Source organism: Rhamphochromis longiceps, linkage group LG7 (assembly GCF_057381845.1).
Source record: "Rhamphochromis longiceps isolate RC_006_pf linkage group LG7, R_longiceps_female_GT1.1, whole genome shotgun sequence".
In the NCBI taxonomy this organism is placed as follows: Eukaryota; Metazoa; Chordata; class Actinopteri; order Cichliformes; family Cichlidae; genus Rhamphochromis; species Rhamphochromis longiceps.
Genome location: NC_140563.1, coordinates 60,962,203 through 60,980,601, shown reverse-complemented (window position 1 = coordinate 60,980,601; position 18,399 = coordinate 60,962,203). Strand labels below are relative to the sequence as shown.

The following is an 18,399-nucleotide window of genomic DNA, read 5'->3' as shown; positions in this document are numbered from 1 at the left end:
GTGATGAAGCAACAGGTATAAAAGAGTAAGCTGTTCTAGCTTTTGCAACTTATGTCTGGTACGAACTTACTTTTTTAGTTGATGAGCTTCCATGTTTGGCCTAGGAGGTGGTGGTGAGGTGTTTAGGGGATGTCCTGCCACGAGTAGAACCCAATCAGACCCAAAACACCCTGAAGAGTAGGCAGGGATAGCTCAGTAGGTAAAGTGGTTGCCCCATGATCGGAAGGTCGGCGGTTCGAATCCACTTAACGGCTACCCTGAGGTACCCCTGAGCAAGGTACCGTCCCTACACACTGCTCCCCGGGCGCCTGCTTAGTGGGCTGCCCACTGCTTCACTGAGTGAATGGGTCAAATGCAGAGAAAAACAAGTAATTTCCCCATGGGGATCAATAAAGTATCCATTATTATTATTAAGAGTAGCATCTCTTGACTGGCTGGGAATGCCTCAGTGTCTCCTCCCGAGAAATTAGATGAGATGGTCAAGGAGAGGAAGGTCCTGGCATCTCAACTTAAACTTTTGATCTCAAGACCCAAAACCAGATAAACTATAGAAATTGGAGGGATGGAAGTCTGGTGCAAGGACTCAGTGATGTACTCAGTTCATAAGACTCAGCCTCAAAGCAGTCCAGCAGCTTCAGTTAGCATGCACCCTTTCCTGGTTGACAACTTTATTCTCCAACCTTTCCTAAGATCTTAAATGATGCTGATAAAATAAGATGTTTTTTTCATACCACGAAACATTTGTTGAGTAATATGAGGACAAGCAGATTGTCAGATCAGCACCAGTTTAATGATTTTCTATAAAGGTAGCAAAACCTCCGACATGAAGATGGATTTTCTAATAGGGCAGGGAAAAAAGTAAGATAAGCAGAGTGATATGATATAAAGGTTGAAGAAAAAAGGAGAGAAAGCAGACATAATCAAAGACAGCCAAGGACAAATACAGAAATATCTCACAAAGTTCTTTTTAGAAGCAGAAAATGCTGCGTCTCCATCATTTCAAAAGACTTATGGCTGTATTTATTGATGTACAATACTGCGCATTCTTTGTCACTGTCCACAATAAAATACACTTATGTGATCAGTATGTGCACAGAGCTGCTGTCATGAAGATTTCCGCTTTCATCTGTGGAGTAATTCCTTCATCCATGATGTGATGATGTTCAGATCTCCCGAATAGTAGCTTCTTGAAATGACCTAATCTTCACATAGGAATGTAATGAATATTTCATATGATAATGTACGTACATACACGTGGTTCTAGTCCTCTGTTATTTGCGCACAAAATGGCAAAAAGCTCTGCATGCTAATTCAACAAACAAACGTGGTTAGGGGATGCCATCTTGTTTGGAAAGTGTCGAAGAAGATCAGTTTAATCAGTAACAATGAAATTTACATCATGTTGTGTTGATAAATCACTCATTTAACAGCTGATTTATACCACACTTTCCATCTCACACACAGACACACACTTACAACCTTAAACACAGAAAACAATCACTGTTTGTGTACACACACAACAATAAATGCACATATAAAGCTTGTGTTGTGTTTTTTTCTGGCAAAATCCAGCATGTGACAGGATTTCATATTGTTAGACTAGTTATTTCAAATAACACAGAGTGTGTTTTACATGAGTAGATTATAGGAAGCTGAAGTCATTCAGCGCTTCGTTTATGGGCCCATCTGAGAAATCAAAGCATGGTGGTTGGATTTACTTTATACACAAGAAGCATTTTAGCATTTTTATTTTTTGCCTGTCTGAAAACAGATATTAAAAACAAGATTGCCAAGCAGGAGATTGTGGTTTAAGGCCCTTGTGTAAACAAATTCAACAGTCCAAGGGCTAAAGTGTGACAAGATCAAAGTGAGGCCCAAAAGCACAGTTTTCAGGAGAGAAAACGGCAATTTAGTCTGAAACGTGGATCAAAATGAGAAAAAGAGGGAAAGATGCAGTTACAATTAACAATTAATCTAGCTGCAAAGATAGAAGATGTAACAGTTTGAATTACACGTGCACTTTATGGCTTTAAAATTGTTACGCTCCGAGTCAATTTTCCTCTATCATTTATAGCAATTATGTATTTGGCTGTAAGTTCATTTAATGTGAAGGTGACTGACAGCTCAGCAGTAACGCCCTGCTTATATAGAACAAACGGTCTAATGAAGAGAGCTGTTCTCACCACCACTCGATGTCATGTAGCTTATAAGACACCCAAAGCACATTTTTAAAAATGCTGATTAATCAACTGATTATTAGCTTGGTCATTTAATCAAATTCATTTTATTTTATTGTTTTATCATAAAACAAATATTACAAGAGCTGCTCATGACACCTTCCAGAGTTTTGTTTTGCAATCAAGTGTCAATTTTTCTCATTAAGGACATATATCTAGTAGTTATGAACTGATTTTTTTTTCTAATGCATATTTTTAAAATAAATATAATTTTTTCTAAAAAGCTCAATATGTTATACGATCAGTGGTAGCAGCTGTTATAGAGCAGATAAATGTGTCCTGGGGAGAGGAATAAAGTGGATGAAACACTACAATAGAAAATGTTAAAGCTTTAAAAGTAGCAATTGCAAGGCATATATGACATTTGATATATATATATATATATGAAACTGTTATATACACTGATAATAACAGAGATTTAAGTATTCACACTATACAGAGTGATGTGACTTTACTCATTGTCAGTCTGTGCGTTTCTTGTCATAAAACTGTGACTTGACTTTCGAAATAGTAGTTTGAATTTATGAGCGGTGTTTAATAAGGGGAGGAGGCATTAAGATTCATTTAAATACTCTCTCACTCCTTTTTATATTAGCCATAAATGGAAGGGGAAAAGCAGAATTATTTTCTTTCATTGCCTTTCTCTTCACAAAATGCATCTTTAATGACGTACATAGGTCACTGCCATACTTATCTTGTGCTTCCCAAACTTTTTAGTATCTAGTAATTTCTTTTTTCCCCTCTTATCAGTAATTATAACTGGAGGCCTCAGGTTTGAGCTATGAGCCTGAAACAACAGCTGAGCTCGCAGTCATAGCTAAATGCGAGTAGATGTGTGTGCTATCCAGGTGATAGCTGTCTGTCTGTGCTTTCACAAGTCTGATCCAGTAAATCTCATATCAATATTTCCTGTATGTTACTTCCAGCCTAACTCTTGTTTGTTCATACTGTAATACATAATGTAAATGTGGTTTTCAAGCTGACGTATTAACCGTAAACGTCAGTTTTGTAGCTTTATGGGTCAGACTAGGACTGTGAGGTGCACAAAACAGTCAGGGCAAGAAACCCCAACACATTTCCTCATTGTTCATAAATTACACAATTTCAATTGTTTAAGTCTGGATGAAGTAAACACCAATATCCAGTCTGGAATGTCCATTTTATAGTGCAAGCTTTCTGGAAACGTAAAGTTACAATTTAACTTATTTGAGGGTCTGCCATATTTACCCGAATCACAGACGAGGAGCCAAATGAAATGACAGAGAGGAGTTGGCAGAGGCAGAAAGACAACAGGAGTTCAGGAGACAAACTGAAGGTGAGGGAAACATTCACTACAGAGAGGCAGAGCTGGTGTTTCACCTCCACAGAATTATAGAAAAGGCTGGCTGGGGAAAATGCTCAGCTCTCATGTAGTGAAAAAATGCTCTTACAGCCAGTAAAAAGGAATTTTATGTGCTCGATTTTTGCTACGATCCCTCCAGAATGAACACAAAAAGGAAAGCTATCTATAACCCTCACATACAAATCAGTCTATGAATATACAGGATGAGTTAGTCAGCATATCCCTAAAGGAGATCTCCATTAAAGTCAGAAAAATGAGCATCCGAATTAGATCACATCTGTGCTTCAGTTAAAGCTTGATAACAATAAACGAGTTTGGAGAACTGTGTGTTGGAGGTCCTTCGGTAACCCTGTGTGTAATTCTTTTTACTAAATGGATTTTTTTTTCCCACTAAAAATGTGTATTGATATTGGAAAAACCCAGGTGAGTTTGCTGATGGAAAAATAGACTAGAAACTGATTAACTTTTATTGCAGCTGAACGAGCCCCCGTGAGTGATATCACCCCTACTCTCTGTTGGTTTGACTGCTGTATTTAAAAACTTAAGTGCTTCCTTTTTGAGGAGCGAGTAACAAGATCAGGAAAACAATCATTCTTCTCTGTGTATATATATATATATATATATATATATATATATATATATATATATATATATGTATATATGTGTGTGCGTGTGCGTGTGTGTGTGTGCCTTGTCTCCGTTTGATATCTACATCTTTGTCTCTGAAACACAAAAATCATTGTGTTCACATATCACATTTATAATATGATTAATTAGGAAGGTAGAGCAAATACGTGTTGGTGAACCCTGCTTTCTTCAACAGTAGTAAAGAATTTATGAATTATAAATAAAAACAAACATTGCCAGGATGATAAACAAAGACAGTAAGAGTGTCTGTCACCTGGTGAGCAAAGATTCCTGGTTCCCTAAAAAGCCCAAAACTGAATCAGCTGTTATTAAAAGATGCACAAATTTCACTTTCTCTATCATCTCTTTAGAAATGCAGAGTTTGTATGATTCAAAGAAACAGCTCCGCATTCATAACCATGCATCGCTAAATAGGCTAACAAAACTTTTTTAATTTTAATTTTTTAATTTGTAGTGTGAGCGAGTTGATGATGGATCAGCGTGAAACTTTTGGCTTTCTGTGTCTCTGTTAACAATTAATAATTAGTGAAAGAAGTGGGACTGTGATCCTGCAGGTCATAAAGACAAAGAGCGGAGCAAAGTTGTGCTGATTGAAAACGGATCGTATCAGAGGAGTCTGGTTCTTTAATAAAGCATTTAAAAGGAAATGGAAACCCCAGCCCCTAACCATATTTATTCTCTTCTGTAGCAATCAAAATGTGCTGCAGAGGAAATGAGTAAATGGCAACATGTTTGTTGTTTTCACTGCCATTTGCTCAGAGTAATAAAGCCAAATATAGTGTACCATTGATGGGACAGTGATGTACTGGTGTTTAAGATTGCTTCTCCATCTCCTGCCACCCTTTCAGTCCAATTTAAGCTATTTGTCAGAACACCAAGCTGTTGCCGGAGGCAAAGAGATGTATAGTCTCAAATGCAGTGCTGGGAAATAATTCCCTGCTCAGCTTTGGTCAATAATGTTGCATTTACACTGCAGAGTTATTGAAAAATCGCTGAAATCGGATTTGTTCATGCAACAGAACTTCTCATAACAGAGTTGAGAAGGTTTCTTTGTGTTTTGGAGTACCTCTGTATGTAAGAGTCTTTAAAGGCAGGTCTAAACCTGTTACATTTCCATAAACCACCCTGGGACATGTTGACAGCACTCACTGTGCTGTAGGATTTTATACAAACACGTCTTGTGTGATCTTCCTGTGTGTCCTCACATTTAGGATTTACTTAAATTTAATCTCCAGTTGCATCATCTTATCAGAGCTCCATGAAGATAGTTCTCAAATTGCTGCACCTTAGTGAGTCAGCCATTGAGGCCTCTTAATTGCTAATTCTGTCAGTTTAATTAAAGTTCAAAACTGGAGCAGCCTCTTTAAAAAATTCATGCATATCTGTGGATGAAGTCCTTCACGTAAAAAAGGAGCTGTGGGATGGTTGGAGTTTTTCTCTTTTAGTGTAAATTTGTCTCACTGTTTCTGTCAGTGGGTTCCTGCTGCTGTTTATTCTTAACATTTAAAAAATGATTAAAAATGTAATATTTGTTGGAGTTTCAGTTGTACTGAGCTTTTGAGCTTGTAGGGCAAAGTTTGCTTTTGACATTGATGTCCCAAACTAAATTACTGCATAAATAAATAGCCGAGAACGGAGATAGGAAAAACCTGAACCTTTTACTACTACTGTGAGCACATCCTATTATGCTGTCGGAGCATTTTACTACACGGGTTTAGTCCAGTTATATAAAAAAGTATATATGTAAAAATATATAAAGGTTGTTTTAGTAATTTAGTCTAAGCTGAAACATTACTATCCTGTTGGAAAAGGTCTTTCAATAGACTGTATATGAAAGATGGACATACTTGAGGTCTGCAAAGGAAGCCAGCGTGGCGAACCAACAGATTAAAAGACTGTTCCTTACCACGGGCAGTAAAAAGCACAACACCCCCTCTGCTCCCTAAGACTGTGGTACAAGAACTGAAAATACACTTTTACATATGTGACCCTCATCTCTTCTGTTACATTTGCATTTTGCACTGTTACCGTGGCAACTACACCAGAACCGCAAACCTCTCTGAAACTCTACAATGCAACCTGGCATGCACATCTCTCGAAATGTAACTATCTGTGTCCTCGACACGCCCACGTTATTGTGATTGGCCTGTTCAGTACCACTGATTCCTCCTGCATGTTCCTCCATCTGTTGGCCAGTAGGGGGTGAATCTGCTATTTGCAAAAAGAACTCGATTTATAGGTGAATCTATAAGAAAAATGTATTTTGTTTTCCTTGGTTTCCTTTGGCTTCACTGTTGTGAATGCAGATGGAGACATACTTATTTTTACTTCTTATATACTTCTATATTTGTTATTATACATCTTTGAAATCTGCTTGAAGTCTGTTGCTTGGGGAGCTGGTTAGGTTGGTGCATTGCAATGTAAATTCTCTGTGCATCAGTCCACATGGTCAAAAACACAGGCATGCACATGGACGTCCACAAGGACCCTTGTGCAATGTTGCTACAACATATATGTGCCGTGTCTCTTGAATTTTTCAGTCTCAGTCTGATTTCAAAACATAAAAAGCAACCAGAACAATATTCAGCTCTAGGCTTCATGGTAAGACTTCACAGACCCATGGTGGCTATGTCTATCTTTTATATACAGTGTATGAACTGTTCCAGAATGATAATTCAGCCATTTATAGTAAACAAGGGGTCGCTGAATGGACATGGGAAAGGAAAAGTGTGATTCATTTGCTATGACCTTCTCATTCAATGTCAACCCCATTGAACCTCCAGGAGATTTCGGGCTACTTTGTTACACAGCACTCCTCACTGCCATCATCAAAACACCAAATAAAGGGAATATCTTTGGGAGAATGATGTTTCATCCCTCAAGCAGAGTGCCAGAGACTTGGAAAATCAAGACGCACTTTATGTTGCATTTTTCTTTCATTTGTCACCCATCCATAAATCTGTTTGAAATGCCTCTCGGCTTCTATTCAACTCTGTAAGGTACATTTAACGAACTTGCCACTGGCAAGGTAGACAGACTCAATCAGCTATTACGCAGCTCTCTTTGGATCTTTTTTGTCTAATAAATTTCATTTATTTCCACCTCTCTTAAAGTTGGTGCACTGTTGTGGTCCCTTGAGGATTATGTGTTGTGCATCCACACATCTTAGCGTAACTCTTTAAAGTTGACCTGGCTTTGATTTATTTTTTTTTTTTTGTAGAGAAGGAAAAGTAAACTTGCAACCTAAAGCCCCCTGTGTAAAACACACTCGCTGCGAGACAAGTGGATTCAATCTTCAACTAGGCAGAACTGTATGTTTTCCAGCTGTACTCATCTCTCTCACTCTCTATCTGTCTCTAATCTCATAATATATCTGATCCTGGGCCAGACAGAAACAACTGTTACCTGCAACCACTTAGAATAACAAGCAGCTCAAGCAGGCCTGCAGGGCCAAATCTATTACTCCTGGAGCATGAAATCCACTTGGCATGCAAGTGGGTTGTGTTTCTGACTGGAGAACATATTGGTCCCATACTGTAGGGCTCCAATGCAGGATGCCAAGGAGGAGCCCCAGAGGACTTCATAACTGAGCAAGCAGCAAATAAAAACCACTCCGGCATACTCTGACTTCAATTGAACTTCAGCTCAGAGCTCGTGTTGCTCCTGCACCCACAGAAGACACTGTGATGCATTTTCTCTAAATAAGAACATTATTCAAAATTAGTTAGCTTCAAAGTTAGCTCCATTTACAGCAAGTGTAATTTATGACTCCAATTACTTTGTAGTCTGAAAAACTAATTTCGGAACATTAGAACTACATCATCATCACCATCATTATATCTTAACTACTCACACCCAGCACTGTGTCTGCATTTAGTAAATAGGAAATGGGTGTTGTTCATCATGTAAAGCCCACATAAAAGTGGGGTTAACAGTAACTAGTTGTGGCACCTAGTCTTTTCATCGCTTTGTTTTCAAGTTTATCAAACAAGTCTTAGTTATTACATTTCTCTTATTAATCTCTTATCTTATTGCATTCAAGGAGACAGACTCACCCTGAAACCATCACATGCAAGCTCGTACTAACTAGATTTAGAAGGATACAGGATGAAGACGGATGATGCGAGGCTGCAGTATGCATCTGCTCAACTATGTATGTGTTTGCAGGGCTTGTGTATCTCTCGGTGAGTTTTGTGAGCTTTTTTTCAACTGAGAATCTAATTAATAGGCAGAGAATATGCATGAAACGGCACAGGCAATTTAGAGATATATTATCAAAAAGACTGTCGAGCCTCTGAACATGCAGTTAGAAATATTCGACCCCTGGCAGAGCAGAGGAAGAAGCAGTGAAAAGTCTATGGAATCGTGGAAGAAAAAGTACACAAAGTTTATATCTATTCACACTAATCCCATTTCATTGGGGGTATTTATATCCAAAACAACAACAGCAGCAGCAGAGGAGACAGTAGAAGGAGATAGTGGAGGCAGCCTGCCACGTGATAGGCCCTCCCTCTTAGAGACTCCTGGTTGATCTCTTCTTGGTTGGGTGAGCCGTTAGGGGACACCGAGGCCGCTGGGTGGGTGTTACGGTTGGAGCACATGTCATAAAGGTTTCCGGAGAACTGCATTTTCTTAGACTCCTGGCGGAGAGACTCCCAGACAGCTGCCGCTTCCTCAGGACAGCCAGCCATCGCCACGTTAGCGCAGTCATGGAACTCATCCCACGACCTGCAGAGAGGAGCGAGAGTAAGACGGAGACATCTGATTATTTGGCTTGTGGATCATGTTAATATTTCAGCGCGCAACACATTCAAAGCAGTTTTATCCATCTGTACAAACTATTGCACTAGATGCTGGATTTTTCCAGAAAGCTGTAACTTCATATGTAAACAAAACAGGAATTATTAAAGCATTTCCTTTGTAGAGAGGTGAGTGAGTCTATGGTTCAGACTAAACTTCAAATTTACTTTCCGCTCTAACGACTGCAGATTTTGAGTGCATAATCTATAGTTCATCACTTAGAAGCTGTTCAAAATGAAATACAATAACTACCAAATTGATTATCATGGCAGCACACACATTCATGGTGCCCAGGGGATGGGTCCCTTGATACCTCCTTGTATGCCCCTGGGAAATCAAGGATTTCCCCATTTAAGCGAAAAACTATAAAATCTGCATGCATGATTACTGTAGGACACATTTTTCTTTTCTTCAGCATCGCCAGTGACGTTCACCTTGATGTCTTCAGTGAAACATCTCAAACACTTTTGTCAAAGTATTCATAACCCCCTCAGAGTGAACTGCAATATCTACAGTGAGTCTGAGACTTTAAATGTTTCTTTGGAAACCTCTTTTCTGCTTCTACCTGAGTTTTCCTGCCAAAGGACTTTGATAATAGTTTTATAATACTTTGAAAACTGGAGGCTAGACGTTTCTGACCCGGAGGTGACTCAAACACTGCATCATTACTCTGTTGCAGCATCGTCAGGACGCTTTAGAAACTTTTAAACTAGTTATGTGTAGTTAACCAGCAACACACACACTGACCTTGTATGAGAGGTGTTTCATGGGGCTTTTCAAACCAAATCCTCAAAATCATGTTATTTTACCCGTAGACCCTTATCTTTCTTTCTGTCACGGTTCTGGGTCGGTTCGACCCAGCATTTTGAGTTTCTGATGTTTTGGTTTATTTTTGCACTATGGGCTGCCCTTTGATACTCTTGTGCTTTGATCGTTATTGGATTTCTAGGTTTCTGTTTGTTCGTGTTTAAGGATTTGTTGCCTCATGTATAGTTTGGGTTCCATGCGTTATTTTCTGTCTGCCTCTCAGTGTTGAGTCTGTGTGTGATGGTTTCTGGTTTCCTGTTTTACTTTGAAAGTTCATGTCTCATGTCAGTGCGTTCAGTTTTACCTCTCCCCTGTCTTGTTAGCCTGATTTCTCCCAGCTGTGTCTCCCTCTTGTTGCCCATTCCCTGATTACTCCCCGGTGTATATAAGCCCTGTGTTTTCCTGTGCTCCCTGTTGCGTTGTACCTTCAACTTGCTGTGTGTTCATGATTTCCAGTCCTCCAGCACCTCAGTTTAGAGTTTTGTTTTGCTTTTGTGAGTCTTATTTTATGTAGACGTTTGTCCAGCAATAAGGCTGCGTTTTCAGTTTAAATCTTGTCTCCAAAGAGTCCTGCATTTTGGGTCCACCACTCCAGCCTGCCTGCCACACAGCCGACCATGACACTTTCCTTTTCTGCACTTGTGCATTAAATAGACTTTTTAAAAGCACAGAAAATATGTGACTTTTTCCATTCAAGTTTGACATTCAACCTCCTGTCACTGTGTCTTCACCTCATTGACTTCTTTTTTCACCTAAATCTAAGTCAGTTACACCTTGAGTATAAACAACCCAAATCAATAATTAATTGCCATTATTATTCTCAATGAAATGATATGAAAAGATTTTAAACAGGCAGTTCTGGTAAAGATTTGCTGACAGTGAAGCATTCGTCCTTTCACCGAGTAAATCAAATCCAGCCTGTTTGCTTGCTCCCTTGACTTCGTTCAGTTGTTGCCAAGAGACCATCTGCTGATCTTCGATGCTCTGAGAGCAAGGGTCACCCTACGGGTTAGACTGAAATGTGGAAAAACCTTCATTAGAGTGTGGAAGGTAAATGCGTGTTTGTTGAATCACTGCTGTGTTATACCCATCAACAAAACATGAATTTGACACACTTTCTTAGATCTATTTTAAAGCCAAATGAAAGGAAGCATTATTTACGATGAGAGGCAGGTGAGGAAGAAGTGACTTTAAGTAATCTTGCACAAAGATATTTTTTAAAGGATATCTTGCAGCGAAACACAAAATTAAACTTTATTCCAAACACTCTTGAGCTCCACATCCACAGCAAGTCTATTTGGCTGTAATTGGCTGCTAATTCTCCCTCTCATTGTGGCTGTGCTGCCTAAATTGTCTCTGAGGAGAGTTAACTACGAGAAGCGAGGCGCAGAGTTGGGGGAAAAAGTAGAAGCAGATGACTCTGTTCAAAGTCTGCCACAGAAGCACTCAAAAAACTCAAAAGTTTTCATAATTAATGCTGGCAAAACATCATGCGGCACTCCAACTTTCAAAAGACAAGAGCTACATTTAAACCCATTACTGGACAATACATACAAGGTATATTATTTAGATACTGCATCCACTGCGTCTTATTGAAACAAATATCATTTAATCTCGGGGGACTCAAACTTGGGAGTTTTGTAAAGCTACAGTGCTAAACACAACACCACTGTGCATGGCATAGCTAAAGCCAAGCTTTATCTATAGGACAGATAACCTCTATTATGATTCTATGGAGCCCTGCAAGGGACATGGGGAAAAAAGTTGAAGTTGAACTTTTGCAAGATCTCGCAAAACTTCGAACTGGTGAGTAACAGACGTCTCCGAAAACGTCGGAGCACTTTTGCAAATATGTGATGTCTTGATAAAAGTTTATTTTGTGACCCAGAAAGAGTAATATTAAAACTAAGTTTTGGGACATTGGGACAGCTTTCGTTGCCTGGCTCGTCACCTATCCCAGAATTCATAGCGCAGCCCAGCCAATTCCATTTTTCAACAATGGCAGCAGCTACTTAGTTTTAATATTATCATTTCTGGGTAATTTCTGACTCAGATGGATGGATGGATCTATCAAGCACTGGGAATGTCTCAGATTTCCAGGACAGTGTTGATGGCGGTGTTAAGCAGTGTGGTTTTTTAGTGCGTTAAATTGCCACTGCAGAATCGCAATCTGTTTCTAATGCATAGCTCCCTGAGTACCTCGAGTTTAAAGACACTCATTAATGATTTTTGAATCTTTTATTGATCTATTGTTGAATTGTAGATGATGAAACCCCAAAATTCACAGCATCCAGTTTGCCCACAGTGTTTGGCAGATTGGCGATCCTCTCCCCATTTTCACTTCTGGAGGACGCAGCCTCTCTAGGATGCTAATTTGTTTGACCAGGTGTTTTTTAAGCATTACACATCTTATCAAGTCTTTTGTTGCATCTATGTCAACCTATTAAATCAAATTGAATATCAAAATATCCTTCCACCCATCTACACTCAACAAAAATATAAACGCAACACCTTTGTTACTGCTCCCATTCCCCATGGGATGGACGTAGAGACCTAAAATTCATTCCAGATACACAATATAACCATCCCTCCCAAACAGTGGTCACAAATCAGTCCAAATGTGTGGTAGTGGGCACATCTGCTATATTGAGATAATCCATCCCACCTCACAGGTGTGCCACATCAGGATGCTGATCTGACATCATGAGTAGTGCACAGGTGTACCTCAGACTGCCCACAACAAAAGGCCACCCTGGAATGTGCAGTTTTTTGCGCTATTGGGGGTCTGGGGACCCAGAACCGGTCAGTATCTGGTGTGACCACCATTTGCCTCATGCAGTGCAACACATCGTCGCATGGAGTCTATCAGATTGTCAATTGTGGCCTGTGGAATGTTGGTCCACTCCACTTCAATGGCTGTGCGAGGTTGTTGGATATTCGTGGGAACTGGTACACGCTGTCGTATACGCCGGTCAAGCACATCCCGAACATGCTCAATGGGTGACATGTCCGGTGAGTATGCTGGCCATGCAAGAACTGGGACATTCTCAGCTGCCATCTGCCCTGAACAATGTGAACCATGATTCATCCGTGAAGCGCACACCTCTCCAACGTGCCAGACGCCATCGAATGTGAGCATTTGCCCACACAAGTCTGTTACGGCGACGAGCTGGAGTCAGGTCAAGACCCCGATGAGGACGACGGGCATGCAGTTGAGCGTCCCTGAGACGGTTTCTGACAGTTTGTGCAGAAATTGTTTGGTTGTGCAAACCAATTGTTCCAGCAGCTGTCTGGGTGGCTGGTCTCAGACGATCTTGGAGGTGAACCTGCTGGATGTGGAGGTCCTGAGCTGGTGTGGTTACACGAGGTCTGCGGTTGTGAGGCCGGTTGGATGTGCTGCCATATTCTCTGAAACGCCTGTGGAGACGGCTTATGGTTGAGAAATGAACATTCAATGCACGGGCGACAGATCTGGTTGACATTCCTGCTGTCAGCATGCCAATTGCACGCTCCCTCATTGCTTGTGGCATCTGTGGCATTTTGCTGTGAGACAAAACTGCACATTCCAGGGTGGCCTTTTGTTGTGGGCAGTCTGAGGTACACCTGTGCACTACTCATGATGTCAGATCAGCATCCTGATGTGGCACACCTGTGAGGTGGGATGGATTATCTCAATATAGCAGATGTGCCCACTACCACACATTTGGACTGATTTGTGACCACTGTTTGGGAGGGATGGTTATATTGTGTATCTGGAATGAATTTTAGGTCTCTACGTCAATCCCATGGGGAATGGGAGCAAAAACAAAGGTGTTGCGTTTATATTTTTGTTGAGTGTACTTTCTCAACCTCGTAAATAAATAGGGTTGTGGAAATATGTTTATACAGAAAGAAAAAGAAAACTGTGCTCTCAAGTTATTTTAATTGCCACATTCCTCTGTCTGCTTGTTTTTTAGGCAGTGAGAAAATGACCCACATCAGAACATAGTTGTTCGCAGTGGGCAAAGGACAGGAACTGAACTGGAGTCACAGTGAAAATTTGTGGCCCCATTTGAAATGAAGAATCGATTCAAATTGAAAAGCGAATCAAACTAAAGTGTTTTCTGGCTCTTAACTTTCCACAAAATGTCAGCGCAGTTCATTTAGCCATATGCTTTATGGCTTTTTCCACGCTGCAGGAAAACACTATGGATGAGTCCACTGCTAAAAGAATTGATCAGCCGAATCTAATTCAAACAAATAGATAAATCATAATGAGACAGGATGTTCTCCTTTGTTGCAGTCTAACACTGTGATGCCCCGAGGGCTGACGTCGTTATTAATCTTGTGAAATGTAGCTGTAAATTTCACCGAAAGTGAACTCATGAAGCAGAAGCTCTAAACATAGAAACATCATTTTCTCCTTCTGGGTGACTTTTCTTACTGTATCAGTACAGGATGTCAGTTTGATGACATTTGCTGCTGATCAGAAGCACCTAGATACAAACGCACATACACGGTCCGAGACACACACATTTTTAAACTTCCTCTGACAGCTTCCAGCACGCTTCCGCCTTCTTTTCTGTCACACACAAGTATAATTCGTTTAAGCCGTCTTCAGAGAAGGGACCACCATTAAAGTAGCCATCATTACTGCAGGCTTTGCTTCCCTTAATGACTGTGTGTGTGTGTGTGTGTGTGTGTGTGTGTGTGTGTGTGTGTGTGTGTGTGTGTGTGTGTGTGTGTGTGTGTGTGTGTTGGCCTTTATCCAGGACTTAAGTGGACCACTTCCGACAAAAAGGGCTGCAGTAAGAGGACAACAGCTTTCCTGCTGCTGTGGGAGGAGCAGCTGATGGAGGAGGTGGAAAGGGCAACATCTGGCTATCGTTTGTGTGTATGTGGACAAAAAACAGTGAGTGCAGGAGTGTGTCTAGAAGATAACACGGGAAAGACAAAGTCAGGAAGGGAGGGCGTCCTGCGCAGGAGTGCAGCTTTTTTTCTTCTTTTTTTTGATTCGGGTGTGAGTTTGTGTATCTTTCCTTCAGTGTTTTGTGAACGTAAGAGTACGGGTCTCTGCACACAGTCACAGGTGGTGCAGAGACAGCACAAACGCAGCGAGGACACTGACAGACAAGCAGCTGCTTTCACAATAATAAAACCTCCTGAGAGTACGTCTGTTCTGCTGTTAGCATGCTGCTGCTGCTGACATCCAAAAATCTCCAAACACCAATTCTGAGTTGTTTTTTTTTGTTGCTTTCTCTTTTCTATTTTGACCATCTGGGTGTTCACTAAGTTTCGTGGCTCTCTGTCACTGGTAACAATTACTGACATGCGAGGAAGCTGTATGTAACACTTTCGTCAAAACAGTGTTAGTTCAGGAGATTTGGGGAGGCAAAACAGTGCTAGGGAGGAGAACAGGAGAGACTGAGATATTAGAGAACACAAGCAACAAAAAGGTTCAAAAAGTAGCCCGGAGAGACAGTTTGTACCCTAAATGTAGTAAATCTGAGAAGAATTAGAGCACCGTTTGATACTCTCGAGGTTAGTAACCTACATAGAATCATGTGGAGTTCCAACTTTAAGACTACATGATGGTTTTACAGCTGTTACATTGATAATTATAAAAAATGAAAAAATTAAATGACTATAGCTGACACTGCTCAAGTTAATCTTTCAGTCATTAAATCAGTTTACACTTACAGCTTTTGGAGTTTTCCTCTGTTCACCTGTAGGGTTGAGTTGTAAGTGAAAGAGTCAATTTGTGATTGAAGTGAAGACTTTCAGTTTTCATTCAGTAGGTTTTGCAAAAAAGTTGCTTTAACTGTTTAGGAATTAAAGCCATTTTATATGTAGCCTCCTAATTTCAGAGGGGGACTACATATAGATTTCATTACATTTTTAAAAAAACCCAAAATAGTTGAAAATAGCCAGTTGAGACCCGTTCTTTCTTTATTTCATGACAAATGAAACAAACTATTTCTAAGGATAAGAAAAGCAACTTCACAACATCTCATCAAGTCAAGAACACTCTTGTTCAGGTATATCTATCACTTTAAACATCTACAACCAAGAAATGTTTTAATGAATGAATATACAGTCTTTATTGGACGGTGCAAAACTATGTTTACACTTAAAAGTCCAGATTAGACCTGGTCACAAAATATTGAAAATAACTTGTACAAGGAGAAAAGTATGGAAAAAGAGAAGCAGCTCATGATGTGAAGCAGATAACATTGATGTTATGGCATGGGCATGTATGGCTGCAAGTGAAACCGGTCACTAGTGGTCACTGATGATGTGAGTACTGATAGAAGTAGCAGGAAGTATACAGGGCAGTACTCTTTGCTCAGACTGTGACAAATGCTGCTAAACTGATTGCAGAGCGCTTCCCAGTGCAAATGGACAATAACTCAAAACATGCAGCCGAAGCAACCCAAAACTATCTCAATGCAAAAAAGTGGGTTGTTCTTCATTGTCCAAGTAAGTCACCTGATCTCAAACCCAACAGAGCATCGCTTTCAGACATTAAATAAAAAAACTAAATGTGCAGAGACCCACAAACAAGCAGGAACTGAAAGTGTCTGCAGTAAAGGCCTGTCTGAACATATTAAGAGAGGAAACACAGCATCTGATGATGTCAGTGGAAAAACTTTTCATAGCTGGTGTCTGATCTTCTTTTCTGTGCATCTTTGCTGACTTTATATTCCTTCTTGTCCTAACCCTTCAGGCTTAGAGGGAACAAGCTCTGCCCGGTGGTGGAGGGTCCTAATTATTCCAAGTTTGTGTTCCAGAGGGTGGTGGGAGTCAAAGAGGAGGTACTGGGCCGTGTGTGTGTGGGCTTCCGGTAAACTTCGATGTTGAGGTTGCCATTCTCTTCAATGTGCATGGCGCAGTCCAGGAAAGGCAAACAGTTGTCCTTTGTGTCTTCCCTGGTGAACTTGATGTTTTTATCCACAGTGTTAATGTGCGCAGTGAAGGATTCCACTTCTTGTGTTTTGATTTTGACCCAGGTGTCGTCCACATATCTGTACCAGTGGCTGGGTACTCTTCCTTTGAAAAAGCCAAGAGCCTTTCTTTCCACTTCCTCCATGTAAAGGTTGGCTACAATAGGTGACACGGGGGAGCCCATGGCACAGCCATGTTTTTGTCTGTAAAAGCCTTCGTTGTACTTGAAATATGTAGTGGTGAGGCAGAGGTCTAACAGTGTGCAAATCTGATTGGGTGTGAAGTTGGTCCTGTCCTCCAAGGAGCTGTCTTCTTGTAGTCGATCAACATTGAAGTTTACCGGAAGCTCACACACACGGACCAGTACCTCCTCTTTGACTCCCATCACACAAACTTGGAGTAATTAGGACCCTACACCACCGGGCAGAACATGTTCCCTCTAAGCCTGAAGGGAAAAAGAAGGAACACACACATGTAAAGGAAGCACTTAAAACATGCGGCTATCCTAACTGGGCATTTATAAAGTCAGCAAAGAAGCACAGAAAAGAAGACCAGACACCAGCAAGGGAGGATAAGAAGGACAGACGCAACAACATTGTCATCCCCTATGTAGCCGGTGTATCAGAGAAACTCAGGAGAGTTTTCTCCAAGCACAACATCCCAGTGTACTTCAGACCCAGCAACACACTCAGACAAAAATTGGTTCACCCAAAAGACAAAACTCCTAAACACAAACTTAACAATGTGGTGTATGCTGTACAGTGCAGCGAGGAATGCCCAGACCTCGACATTGGAGAGACCAAACAGCCACTTCACAAGCGCATGGCACAACATAGAAGAGCCACCTCCACAGGACAAGACTCAGCAGTCCATCTGCATCTAAAGGACAAAGGACACTCTTTCGAGGATGCCAATGTTCACATTTTGGACAGAGAGGACAGAAAGAGGAAAGAGGAGTGAAAGAAGCCATTTATGTCCACTGTGAGCGACCATCTTTGAACAGAGGCGGTGGCTTACAACACCAACTCTCTGCCATCTATAATCCAGTTTTGAGATCCCTCCCCAGACGCCTTAACGTCCACTCACATCCTGGGCCATCTGACCTCAGGAAATCACATGATAGGGTGGGGCCAGGTTTCACAATGAGCTCAACCGAAACCCTGGCTGATTGTGACCCACACCCGCTTTCACACCTTGGCTCATATGATTAGGCAGAGGATCATCAGGGGGTCCTTTTGGGACTCTCCACCATTTGACCTTAGAACTGAAGAAGCTTCTCGGGTGAGAGGTGAAACGTCTTCAAGCAACTTAAAGAAGTCCAGACGCTTTTCTTTGCAAGCTCCTTAGACTACGCTGACCTTGATGACTGAGAACCTTCACAGACATATTTCTGCATAGCTTTTTTTAAATTTCACATTTCTGTATAGTTTTCATATTTATATCCTGTTCATAGCCTGTACATAGCTTGTACACCCACTCCAGCCTGTACATACTTATAGTTATAGCAGATTCATAACATACCTTCATACCGTATACATTGTAACATACCCATAATAGACTCATATTTTGTACCCTCATACCTATAACAGACCCATTTCTGTAATATATCTATATTTCTATATTATTGCCAATATATATCTA

At 40.7% G+C, this 18,399-nt stretch overlaps 1 protein-coding gene across 1 annotated transcript in view; it reads right to left on the bottom strand.

Moving 5' to 3' along the window:
- Window positions 1-7,739: 7,739 nt before the first annotated feature.
- nrn1la (neuritin 1-like a) overlaps window positions 7,740-18,399 on the bottom strand; it is a 101,686-nt gene continuing 91,026 nt past the window's right edge. Inside the window, exon 3 of the mRNA XM_085414685.1 lies at window positions 7,740-8,955. Within this exon, the coding sequence (XP_085270811.1) occupies window positions 8,655-8,955 (301 nt within the window). The 3' untranslated portion in view covers window positions 7,740-8,654. The remainder of the gene's footprint in view (window positions 8,956-18,399) is intronic.